General features: G+C 37.5%; 2 protein-coding genes across 2 annotated transcripts; one reads left to right on the top strand and one right to left on the bottom strand.

Moving 5' to 3' along the window:
* Positions 1–2475: 2475 nt before the first annotated feature.
* Positions 2476–3588, top strand: LOC133832128 (uncharacterized mitochondrial protein AtMg00810-like). Its single transcript, XM_062262511.1, has one exon. The coding sequence runs from the start codon at positions 2476–2478 to the stop codon at positions 3586–3588; it is 1113 nt and encodes a 370-aa protein (XP_062118495.1).
* Positions 3589–4220: 632 nt separating this feature from the next.
* On the bottom strand, positions 4221–6578 carry LOC133830373 (LIM domain-containing protein WLIM1-like). The gene is made up of 5 exons (XM_062260348.1): positions 6303–6578; positions 5385–5481; positions 5238–5275; positions 4967–5056; positions 4221–4778 (listed from the first exon to the last, which is right to left on the bottom strand). The coding sequence occupies exons 1-5, from the start codon at positions 6447–6449 to the stop codon at positions 4521–4523; spliced, it is 630 nt and encodes a 209-aa protein (XP_062116332.1). The 5' UTR covers positions 6450–6578; the 3' UTR covers positions 4221–4520.
* Between the last annotated feature and the right edge of the window lie 6666 nt (positions 6579–13244).

Raw genomic sequence — 13244 nt, 5'->3', positions numbered from 1 at the left:
GCCATAAACTGGGCTTGTTCTGGACTCGTATCTTGCCCCTGCATTGCAGCAGCCGCTGCTATACTCTCCATAACCGTTGGATTATTTTCCGCTGACAGAGCAACCATTTGGGTTTGTAAAGCAGCAATTTGGGCATGCATGACTGTCATCTGATCAACTTCATATAACCCATCAACTTTCCTTGGGCCTGACCTCTCATTGGGCCATTGATAACTGTTGGTAGCCATTTCCTCCATCAAAGTGAAGGCTTCATCAGCTGTCTTGGCTAATAGAGCACCCCCAGCAGCAGCATCAACTATTGTTCGTGTTGGAGCATTTAACCCTTGATAGAAAATTTGAACTTGCATCCAAATTTGATAACCATGCCATGGGCAACGTCTAGTCCTTAAACCTTTCCCAAGCCTCATAGAATGGTTCTTTCTCTAACTGTCGAAATTGCCCAATATCACTGCGTAATTAGGCTGACTTGGAAGGAGGGAATAACTTAATCAGGAAATTTCTTGCCATCTCATCCCATGTTGTAATTGTTCCAGGCTGCAAAGATTTCAACCAACTCCTGGTTCTATCCCTTAAGGAGAAAGGGAAGAGACGCAATCTGATGGCATCATCAGTAACGCCATTCATCTTCATTGTGGCACATACCTCCAGAAATATGGCCAAGTGAATGTTAGGGTCTTCAGTAGCTAAACTCCCAAACTGATTTTGCTGCACCATGTTGATTAGTGCAGGTTTCAATTCAAAGTTGTTGGCAGCAATGGCTGGATTTGCTATTCTAGTGAGATTTTCATTCACAATGGGCATGCAAAAGTCACGCAATGCCCGCTGCGTTGGATTAAGTGGAGCCCCACCAACTGCTGGTTGATTATTATTAATGCCATTGTCACCATTGTTGTTCACCCCGTTGTTGTCCATATTAAGCCCTTCAGTCCTTTTTTTAGTTCTCAACTGACAGAGTGTGTGCTCAATTTCAGGATTCAGAGGCTCAACAGGTGTATAACTCCTATTCCTTCACATACTGAGAATACAAGCACAATCTATAACGTTAGTAACAAAACAAATTAAAATCTAATTTAAAATCAAGACTTAAAGTTTCAATATTAGTAAAATTAATTTTAATCCCCAGCAACGACGCCAAAAACTTGATACAGATTTTTCTACCGCAAGTGTACAGCGTATTACAATATAGTTTTAATTTAAAGGATGTCGAACCCACATGGATTCAATATTTAATTCACCAATTACTATAACTTTTTAAGTCTATAATTTTAATTAGAAAATTCCACAAATAACTCAAACAATAAAATAAAGAAAATGAAATAGCAAAATAATGGAAACTAATGATCTTGGAAATTGATTAGATAAAAGATAAATGTACTAGAGTAATGATTTCACTATATTAATTATGAACCATGGTTTCTTTATTATCCTAATTAGTTCTCCTCATTTGTAATTTCTAGAATTATAATATAATGCATCTTTCTTTCTTAAGCACGAATGCACTTAATCTCAATTAATCAATGTGATATCTCTATTCACTATTAATTAATCAAGAAGTCATTAAGCGAAAATTCTTTTAAGCCAAATTCATAGAGTTCAAGGAATCTCTCAATCTCACAATCACTCTATGTCAAATCTTCCTATGTCCAATCTAAGTTTATCTTTCTCAAGCATAAATCCTAGATCTCAATTCACAATAATGATGGTCAAACATTAATATGAGAAAATTAAATCAAGAAGATATGAACAAACAAGAAGAACTTCATAAAGATAACAATAGAAACCTTAATTCAATAATCAAAATAGATCCATCTAATACTCTAGCACAAAAGGAATTTAATTCTCCATTACAAACTTAAACACAATAGCAATGTAGTTGTTCATAATTAAAAACTAAAATAAAAGGATGAAGAAAGAAACTAGATGTAATGATGGTGATGGTGATGTTGATGAATTCTAGCCTCCTTTTTCCTTTCCAAGCATGTAATCCTAGGTCTAATCTCCTCCAAAATGTCATTAGAACCCTAATTATGCTTTTCCTTTTATAACTCCTCAAAAAGACCTCTTTTGCCCTTCAAAATTCGTAACTTAAATTTTTCGTACGGATCCAGGCGCTGTTGCCCCTCGAACGGGCGTTGTTGCGCTACTGGAAGGCCAAATACATGCTCTCTGTATCAGTCAGGCACTGCAGTGCCTGATGATGACGTTGTAGCCCTAATTCAAGTAAGAAATTGCGCTGCATCTCCTGATGATGGCGCTGCAGCGCCTAGGCGAATTTTGGAATACTGAATCTTCAGGACAGGGCTACAGCGCTAGAACAAGAGGCTGCAGCCCTATTTCACAATTTTTTTTCATTTTTTCTCCGTTTCACTCTCGTTTTGTACGAACTTCGCACCACTTCTCCTTGGACCCTACACATACACAACACAAGCATAAAACTAAACAAAACAACCTAGACACCTACAAATTAGATGTAAAATGACACTAATAAGTGAATCTAAAATTCACTTATCACTTTCTAATGCACTATTCAGCTATGGTTTCGTCTCTACAAATGCTGACTCTTCCCTCTTTTTTTGTGCTACATCCACTCATTGCACCTATGTTCTTGTTTATGTTGATGAAATTTTGATAATGGGCAGCTCTAACAACTATGTTTCTCAACTCATTGTTGGTCTGAATTCATTGTTTGCTCTAAAGGATTTGGGCCGTGTCAACTACTTTCTGGGTATTCATGTAACTCATACCACTAATGGTTTTCACTTGTCTCAGAAAAAGTATCTCCAAGATTTTATTTGTAGAGCAAAAATGCAAGGTGATAAGAAGATTGCAACTCCAATGAATGCAACTTTGAAACTCTCCAACTATGGTAGTGATCCTGTCCAAGATGCCACTTTTTATAGGTCTATCGTTGGTGCTCTTCAATATGCCGCAATCACAAGGCCCAACATTGCATACTGTGTAAACAAGGTAGCTCAATTTATGCACAATCCCCTTACTTCACATTGGATTGTTGTCAAAAGAATATTGAGATATCTTGCTGGCACCCTTGATCATGGAATACATATGCAAAAGTCTTTCCATTTTACACTTGAAGCCTTTAGTGATGCAGATTGGGCATCGAACCCTGAAGATCGTTGGTCCACTACTGGTTTTTGTGTATACTTTGGAGGTAATCTTATTGGTTGGCAGTCCAAGAAACAAACCAACATCTCTTGGTCTTCCATAGAAGCTGAGTTTCGCAGCTTAGCTAGTGTTGTCACTGAACTAACTTGGATTCAATCCTTACTGCGTGAGCTTCATGTTTCACTTCGAGCACCACCAACCGTCTGGTGTGACAATTTAAGCTCTGTTATGCTTGCTTCAAACTTGGTTCTTCATGCTAGAACAAGGCACATCGAAATTGACCTCTACTTTGTGAGGGACAAAGTACTACATCATCAGCTTTTGGTCAAACATGTTCCAGCTCTTGATTTGGTTGCGAATTGTCTCACTAAGCCAGTTTCTTGCAATCGCTTCTCAGATTTAAAGGACAAACTTACTGTGGTCTCCTTATCCACATTGAGTTTGAGGGGGCCTGTTAAGGAGTAGTTGTTGTATTAGTTGGTTACTATTGTTTGTATTAGTTAGTTAGTTGTTGCTTATCAACTTAATTCTGTTTTCAGTTGTAACTAATTCTTTTCTACTGCTTGTATATAAGGAGTTGATCCTTCTTTAATCAATTAAGTCAATATTACACATTCTTTTCAGTTCATAATTCTGTGCTTAGAAACCTATTACTAAGTTTCATTAAAAAAAAGCAATAAATGAATATTGCATTTTGGACCACCATAGAAAAGATAAACCATAAGGCCTGTGATTGTGCTTGAAATGTAAATTGTCTACATGTTTTAAAGCCAAAAGAAAAATTAGCAATTTGTGTGGTATACAAACATATAATGTCAGAAAAATTCTCAAATTCTCTGACCCATGTTTGATGCAGACAAAGAATAAAGACATTATTCAGCCTCATATAACATTATTCCTTTGGTAAAGATGGAACATACCCATCAAAAAACACATTCTTGACACCCTAACACAAAACATGGACAAACTAGCTTTCATTCCATTCACAACAAGAACCACAAAAATCCCTGAAAAACCAGTTCATCTGTCAAGGGACTCTAGACATGAAAACTCTTTGCCCCCTTGGTTGAGATATCATTATGTTTTTGGATCCATCATTCAGAAATTTCTGTCCAAGATTTCAATTTTTTTGTAATGTATAAAAGTTATACATTAAAAAACAAGAAATGATTACAGACAGAAGACTTAAACTTTATAACAAGCCTCAAATCCGAAACGCATAAAACATTTGCCTAACACAGTTTTATTAAAACTCACTCATCAACGCATTCAAAATTTAACAGCAAAATGAAAAGAAAAGCTCAAACAAAGACTATTCTTGTATACTAGAAACAATTTGCTTTTGTTTTAGGTCGAGAAAATCCTATGATCAGAAGCAGATCATAGTATGGAATCAATTACTCGGCCACCACGGGAACTGTGTTAACTCTGTTCTCAGTCATCCCTTTCACATCTTCTATCTTCACATCTTGTATTTTCACATCTTCATGCTTGTCAAGTTGACTGAAGTTTCCCTTTGCCTTGAAGAGTTGGTTATGGTGATGCTTACAGTAGAGACGCTGCTCGTGCGCTACATAGTTCGATGGACTGATCACACAACCACCATGTGTACATCTGAAACAGGCTTTATGGTATGATGTACCATCCACAGCAACCTGAAAGCACACACACACCTCAGCTGTAGAAGCTCACTGACACAATTGCAGGGCCAAAAGTTACACAATTTCTTTTTCATCTCCATTGGTTGTAGCTTCTGGAAAATTAGGGTTGATTTTCCTAGAAAACAAAATTGGCAAAACATATCTCTTATTTATGTACAGACATCAAAGGATGAACTCTTTACCTTCTCAATGGGATAAACAGTTTTCTTGCAAGCAACACACTTTTCTTGTGTACCAGCAAACATGCGCGAAACTTTGCTGTTAGTTTGGACCTGAAAAGTTACTCACAATTAGTTACAACTAAAAAAATGGAAAATAGAAAAATTAAATATAAAAGATTTATAGAATAGGAGCAACCATCATCAAGCAAGTACTAAAAATGCTTTATTTCAACTACCAAATGTGATTTGGACAATTGAAAGAGATAACTTAGCATATAACAAGACTTGGTACCTGATCTGCTGATCTGTCTCTAACAGTTTTAGGAGTACCTACAGATAAATAAAACACAAAGAAAAAGAAAAAAACACAGATAGGATTAAGCTTCAGCATGAAGGATTCGATTGGTTGAAAATGCTTCAAGGGAAAGCGACTTATCACCTTCGAAACTTTTATCCAAACTACCAGTCCTCTTAAAGAGTTGGTCAAAGTGAGGTTTGCAGTATAGAACACCCTCAAAAGAGGAATAATCACTCAGCTGAAAAAACCAGAAGACAAAATGATAAGTTCTAAATTCAGAATGTAGCACTAGCAGCAGCAAGAACACAAATCCAAACCAAATTGCAGGTCTATCTTAAGAGACCAGGAAAATAGTGTTTTAATCTTTGTTTCCAGATATAAAGCTGATTGATTGAGCCAGGAGTTTTCACTTAGATTGGTAATATCTATCAGCTGAACAGTAATTAATAATACTGAGGAATGATATGATAGAAGTCCTTAAAAATGACACTTTTTTTAAACATTTTCTATTTACATGTCTCAAGGATCATTTGAAGACTTCTAAATTTACTGTTTCTTTATAAACCATCCTTTTAAGCTTAAAGAGGAAACTGAAAAAAATCGTATTAATTTATTTTTTCAGTTTTATAAAAATAAAAACTGAAACCGTACAATTATAAATACACCATTTATTGATAAATTGCTTTTCTAGAAAAAATAAAAATAAAAATGAAGAGAAACATTTGATATTTAATATACAATCAATGACACCAGAGACGATGCAGGACATTTATAATTCCATACTAATAAAATCCTCTTTCTTGTTTGAATGGTTATTCATTGAATCAAAAGTCCCTTTTTTATTTTCTTCTCTAAAGAGATCATACCAGTCATCCACAAATACAAAAGTTAAGCACTACGATCCATATCTCTAAACAAAACCCAGATAGAAAAGGCCATGATTGAGCTCAGTTTATACATGATCTCAAATAACAATCAAGATACACATAGATATACAAACAAATATATGATCAAAATAGACAGAAACCATGTTTACGATTATGATTGCTTTTGGGGTACCTTGAGGGTGCGTTTGCAGTGGTGACATCTGAAGCAGGCCTTATGGTAGACTCTATTGTCAGCAGTAAGCTCATCAACCAAATATACAGTCTTCTCACAAGCCTTACACTTCTGGGTAGTCCCTCCAAAGGTTGCCATCCTTACCATTCCCAAACCCAAAAAAAAAAAAAAAACAGGTTTATTGTAGTTGTATTGAAGAAAAAGACTTTCTTTTTTTGTCTCTCTCTTTCAAAATTTCAGCCTGAGGTTTACAGCTCAGACATAGTCAGAGGAAATATATATATGTGAAAAGAAAAAGAAAGCACTTTCATTTCATTACTGAAATTGTGTGATGGGCTTATTATTGTTTTCAAAGTTTAGACCAATGAAAGGAGCTAGCTGTACATGTCTGGGACAGTATGGTAATTTCACTAATAGGGTCTTAAAGTCATGTTGACTTTGGAGACAACCAACAAGTTGTCCAATTACCTTGAGGCCCTTAGGGTGACACGTGTCGTGTGTATATTCTTTGTGCTGTACGTTGTTAGTGGCTATATACTAATCGAGAAAATTCTTTACTTGATAGATTCGAACACGCCGCGGTTTTGTTGTAATAGGATATTTTATACCACTCGATATCGTAGCGCGTGTGTTTCGTTCTAATTTTCTGCTTCAAAAGTTTTCACCTGATTTTATTTTAAATTTATTAATGCTACTTAACATTCTCAATTGAAATCTTCTACTCCAATTTGTTACTGAGACGATATAGAAACTTTTTTTTTACAAAAAAGACAACTGTTTATTGATAAAAAATTTAATCAAATAAATTTATTATCAGTAGTAAGTATATATTTAATTCATAAAATATAAGATATGTTATAGAATTATACTTGAAATGAGAGATAATAAATTTCCAATATCACTCAAAAGATGATTTAAAAATATTATTTAAAATAGTTAAACAAAATTATTTAAAAAGTGTGCATTTAAAAGAAAAATCGAAACCCCCGGACAAAATAAAAAATCGAAACCTTCATATTCTATAGAAAGGCATTATTAAGAATATAGAAAGGCATTATTAAGAAAATAAAAAATAGTAAGTGTTTATTTATTAATTTGACAAATAATTGTATATTTAAATTGTAATAATGATATAAGTTAGTTGGTACACACCTTATTAATTTAAATTTTTCTGTAAAATTTATTCAGAAAATTCATAAATTATTTTTATTTCAATATAAGATTCTACTATTCAAAATTGTTATTATTATTTAAAAAATATACTATTTAAAAATGGTGTTATAAAAAATGAAATGTATTTAATCTTAAATTTTGGGAAATTGAGGATATAAAAGAGAGCATATAATATTATAATTTGGGAGGAAGTGAATGTGACGGTCGAGTGTAGCGAGTGTAGAAATGTTGAGGGGAGGCATGAAGTTGAAGATGACTATGAGTTTTATGATGATAATGATATTGATGATGATATTGGGTAAGAATATGATGCGCTTTTGGAGTTATGTTTTGTCACTATTTTATAAATACAAAATGGACTTGGGATCATGAGAGAGAGTAATGGACAAGTGTTGTTCTCTGCCTTTTTTTTTTTTTTTAAATTAAAGTTAAAAGAAATCAATATTTACATTCAATCTGCTCATGTTGAAGATTTATACAGCATGAAAACGAGCTCGCCACTCCCACACTCTCCTCTTCATTATTAGCATAGAAAAATAGAAAAAAAAACCCAACCTATCCCAACACCATGTTGAGTATTTAATGCTCGAGAGAAATTTGAGACTTTATGTTTTCTATTATTCCTTGTTAAAAAAAAGATACGTCAATTTTAATAATTATTGAAAAAATATGCATTTCTTTAAGGGAAATTTGACTTTTACTGCATGTAAGGGGATTGTATTTAAAAAATATTCTATTACTATATGAGTCTCATTTTGGTCCTACTAATTACCTTAGTACCAAAAATATCCATGATATTTGTTTCCTACAGACTCTCTGTATTTTCTCGGTCTCTCTCTCACTTTCTTAGTCTCAAAGGAAAAAACACTTAAACCCAATTTAATTCGTTAGAACCCAAGCAAATTGGAGAAGCATTGTCTTCCACGATCACGACCAAGCATCTGTGGCTCGGACATTGTCGGAGTTGACGATCGGAGAAGGCAAATGAGAAGAACGTCGAGAAAACAGACCAAACTTTAAGGAAACAACCCCAAAGAAAGCGAAGGTGAGGGATTTCCTTTTTAAACTGCAATATGTGTATGTGTCTGGTTTTTTTGTTGATTTTTGTTCATAGGATAGATCGGGGCTGGGGAATGAAGAAATATGGGTTTATTTTCGAGATTTTTTATGCACCTCGATAGAAATCGATAGGACTCGATAGTATATGTTAGGGTCTGGATTTCACTGTGCCTCGATAGGCCTCGATAAGACTCGGTGATATTTTAAGAATATAGAAATTTTTTAGCATATACCTCGATAGGACTCGATGCTATTGGCTATATGGCTGATTTAGCCTTTGCCTCGATAGGACTCGATGATATGGGGTACATGGTTGATTTTAGCACCTGCCCTGATAGGCCTCGATAGTAACAAGATGATATCATGCATATGGTTGATTTTAACACATGCCTCGATAGGCCTCGATAAGACTCGATAGTAACAAGATGATATCACACATATGGCTGATTTTAGCACCTGCCTTGATAGGACTCGATAGTAACCAGATGAGATTATGCATATGGTTGATCTTAGCGCCTGCCTCGATAGGTCTCGATAGGACTCGATAGTAACTAGATGATATTAAGCATATGACTGATCTTATCACATGCCTCGATAGTTACTAGATTGTTTTACATTTTTAACATTTTTTTTGTTTTTTTTTTCAGATGCCTGAATTGATTGTGCCATTGGAGAATCACTTTCCTAGTCGTGTCACTTATAGGGGTACTGCTTACTTGGAAACCCTTATAGAGCAATTTAAGAGGCATGGGCTAATTGAACAGGCACAGGCATGCCCGTTGGGACAATTCTTCAAGGCTAAGTCGTTTAATTTTTCTGGGGTTCTGCTGCATCAATTTATGTTGCGGAAGGTGGAAAGCAAGAAGGCTGAAGAGGGCCACTTCTACTTGGGCAACATTCTTTGCAAATTTGGAATTGCAGAGTTTGCCCTAGTCACTGGGCTGAATTTTGGGAACACCCCGTCCCTAGACGAGTTGAGAGAGCATCTTTCAAGTGATCGGATCATCCATGAATACTTTAATGGTGATTCGAAGGTTAGTTTTGGCCAATTAGAAGATGCTTTGAAGGCCTCGACAAACCCAGAAGATGCATTTAAGCTGAGTTTGTGCTATTTGATAGAGGGGGTACTGAATGCCCCAGAGAAGACAACGACGATATGGGGTGATTCCCTGAAGATGGTTGAGGATCTTGATTACTTTTCAAGTATCCATGGGGGAAGTTTTCATTTAAGAAGGTTATCAGAGGAGGTCAGAAGGACATGAAGAAGAAATTGAAACACTACGAGGAGAAGAAGAAAGAGGGTTCAAGCAAAAAACAGAAGGAGGCGAAGTATAGTTTCTATGGCTATGCACCCGTACTGGGCTTTTGAGGCCATGCCAGCTCTCAGGAGTAAATTCGGTGAGAACAGTGGGAACCAGATTCCGAGGGTGCTGAACTGGGCTACGAAGACCGATATCACTATTTCGACAGCTCAGTTGGTTCCTATATTCGCCAATCTTCGAGTAAGTTCCATTTTATCTTGTTAAATGTCACAAATTAATTGATTAATGATATATTTTATTAAATTTTTTCTGACACATGTTATTCAACCATGCAGTTAGTGGTATTTTCCATGCTGAAGCCACGTCTTGGTGAGGTAGTCTACTATTATAGCCTCCCAGAAGTTGATTCCAGGTTATTCCCTGAGTTGGAATCAACTGTGGGGGAGGTTGGGACTGCAACGGAGGAAGTAGTAGTACCTGAGAAGGAGGCAGAGAAGCTGGCAAAAGTTGCAAAGGAAGCCTCTATTTTTTACGAGGAATTCCCGAGGGTTGAGGAGGGCACTTCATAGGTCTGTGCACCTTTCACTAGTCAGGTTGCCCAACTTGATTATGAGCAATTAATGCAGAGGCTCAAGAGGGTTGAGGAGGGCCAGGCAACCTTACTTCAGAATCAGACTACGATCATGGCTCAGTTGGCGCAGCTGCTTTCAGTGGTCTCAGGTCGATCCACCAACGTAAAATCAGATACAGAGTTTGATATCTTGCCTGCGGACTATGAGCCCGGTGATCAACCCTCCACTCCACAGGCCCAAACATCTGTAGTTGCCAGTGATGCTGATAGTCCTAGTGTACGAGTACTACAGCCTGAGGAGGCAGCTGGCCTTGAATTTGTCAGGAAGAAATGCAGGCCCAAGCGTTTTGATGACTTCACCGACCCAACGAAGAGGATGAGACAAGATAAACATGGGCTAGTTGCAGAACCTTTGAGGAAGTGCGACCCGCAACAGGAGAAGAGCTTCCATAAGTGGATCATCGGGAAGATCGACAACAAGAGAGATCAAAATGTCCATACTGGGACACACGATGTAACGCCCTGGATAACCAAGACCGTTACACTGTGTGTTTAAAATAGTGCAAGACTTGCTAACCAAGTCATTCAGACAAAGTGCAAATTCTATACCATTATCAGAGTAAGAATAAAAATATTTTGGTCACAAACAGGCTATTTTCATTAAAAATGATGGTTTAATACACAGAGATTCAAAACAGGGTTTAGGTGTCTTAGTTACAACAAATTCTAGAAGTTACAAATAGTTCAAGCCACTCTAATGGCAAAATATACATTTTAGGTTTCCGTTCCTGTACAATTTCCTCGACCGTGGCGGCCGAGCAGCTGACAATGTACACCTCGCCCCTAGAGCTCTCCAACTCATGGTTGATTCAGCCTACCCTTGCCTTTACCTGCACCACGTAGCACCCGTGAGCCAAGGCCCAGCAAGAAAGCATAATAACATAGCAAGACCAGCAACACTTATCTAATATTACACAATGCTCAACTAAGAATTCGATATTTCATAACACTTATCTAATCAGTAATAACAGATTGTCATCCAAACAGTCAACCAACTATACTCATAACACAATATTCACATTCATAACCAATAGATTGTCATAACCATCAAATAACAATTCAGGGTTGGCGCCCTTAGTCGCACCCTCTATTTAACACACTGTCTTCGGCTCATTAGGGCCGCCCCCAGTGTAATACTCACTGACTCCGGCCAGCTTAACCGAGCTCAGTGATAAGTAAGCTGCCTCAGCTACCAGTGGCCGAGCCGCGCCCCAGTGCGCAAATATTGATTCCGACACCCTTAGGCCGGTAATCGCATGTCCCATGGCATAATAACACCATCACACGACATGATATACAAATGGAGGGAGCTCTTAGTCCCATCGCGTTCACATGGTTAATCACATTCACATAGCAATGCATACAAGCATAGGGAACACATAGTCCCTACCTAACCACATAATCAGGTGCAGCTTTCTTACCTTTCAATTCACTAGCTTTGATCCCTCGACTCCTTCAGCCCGATCCCTCTCGAGCCCTAGCGCTTACCTAATCACAATCATGGCCAAAGTCATTATAAATCCCCAAGCTTAAAACCTATACCCGGGGCCAATCCCGAGCCCCCGGGAAGTCCTAGTTCCACCAAACAAGGTGGTGGAACCAAACCCCAAACCCTAGGTCAAAAACCCTTGCAAACAACCCAAAAATCCCCTTCAGAAAGCAGGGTAGCGCTACAGCGCTCTTGGGAGGGCGGTACAGCGCTACAGACAGAAGCCAAAGTCCCCTCAGCAAAATGGCCTAGCGCTACAGCGCCCAAAGGCTAGCGCTGCAGCGCTAGTCACAGACAGCCCAGCACCATTTTACTCTTCTGCGATTTTTCTCAAACCAACTCGAACCAAAACCCTTCCAACTCTTTCCCAAACTCAAAAACAACCACATGACCATACTCCACTCATCCCAAGCACCCCAAACATCTAGAACTTAAGCACATGCATCCACAACCTCAGAATTCACCATAGCCACTCCTAAGCTCTAAAACTCAGTCAAAACCAGCTGAACTACAAAGTTAGAGTTTAGGCTTTATACCTTTGATAGAATCTCGACCACAAGCTGTCTCTAAACCTTCTTGGCTTGCCTCTCCTCAGTCTTAAGCCTGAATTCCTAAAGTTCCATCCAATTCAACTTAAGCACCATAGCTTAAAAACCAGAAACAAAACCAAACCAGCAACTGAAGAGATTACAGAACCTTACCTCAAGTGATGGCCTAATCCTGCTAAACCCTTGCCAAATCCTCAATCTTTGTTCAGTAACCTTGTGGCTTAATTGGACCAACTTCCCTCTGAGTTTTTCTCCAGAACTCCTCAAGAAATTGGTGAAGAAAACATAAACCGACTTAAAGAACCCTCTCTGTTTTCCCTTCTTTCTTTTCCCTTCCTTTTCTTTCTTTTTCAGACTTCTCCAATATTCTACAAATCCCACTAACATAAAGCCCTGGTATTATTTAACTTCTGTAAGCTAAATGACTAGTATGCCCTCCCCATTAAGTCTAAACCCTCTAATCCACTTAAGGGCATTTTAGTCATTTTACCCAATTCCCGCTAATTCCTCGAGTGTCTCTATTATTTCCCGCTTAATTCCCGATACCTAATTAGTTATCAATATTATTCCTCAATGTCATAATAGACTCCAGTATATTCGCTAAATTCCCATTTATACCCCTAAGCTCACCCCGAGCCAGGTATAAATCCCCGCCATGACTTTTCGCCACTTTGCTCGCTAGGATCGTCTCGAGTCACAGATCACGAATATATCCACATAATAATGTGGTCTCAACATTAGCCTACCAATATACGCACAAATACACAATTACGCTCTCAA

The sequence above is a fragment of the Humulus lupulus genome, chromosome 4 (assembly GCF_963169125.1).
Source record: "Humulus lupulus chromosome 4, drHumLupu1.1, whole genome shotgun sequence".
Lineage (NCBI taxonomy): Eukaryota > Viridiplantae > Streptophyta > Magnoliopsida > Rosales > Cannabaceae > Humulus > Humulus lupulus.
Note: the sequence above shows the minus strand (reverse complement) of the source record. Positions and strands in the feature narration are given on the sequence as shown.

What these genes read in the sequence shown, in the direction of transcription:
- LOC133832128 (XM_062262511.1), top strand. Translation starts at nt 2,476, where the DNA reads ATGACACTAATAAGTGAATCTAAAATTCACTTATCACTTTCTAATGCA.
- LOC133830373 (XM_062260348.1), bottom strand. Translation starts at nt 6,449, where the DNA reads ATGGTAAGGATGGCAACCTTTGGAGGGACTACCCAGAAGTGTAAGGCT. An exon ending in TTTGGATAAAAGTTTCGAAG is followed by an intron (nt 5,276 to 5,384) that starts GTGATAAGTCGC and finishes ATTTATCTGTAG; the next exon opens with GTACTCCTAAAACTGTTAGA. An exon ending in GAGACAGATCAGCAGATCAG is followed by an intron (nt 5,057 to 5,237) that starts GTACCAAGTCTT and finishes GTAACTTTTCAG; the next exon opens with GTCCAAACTAACAGCAAAGT.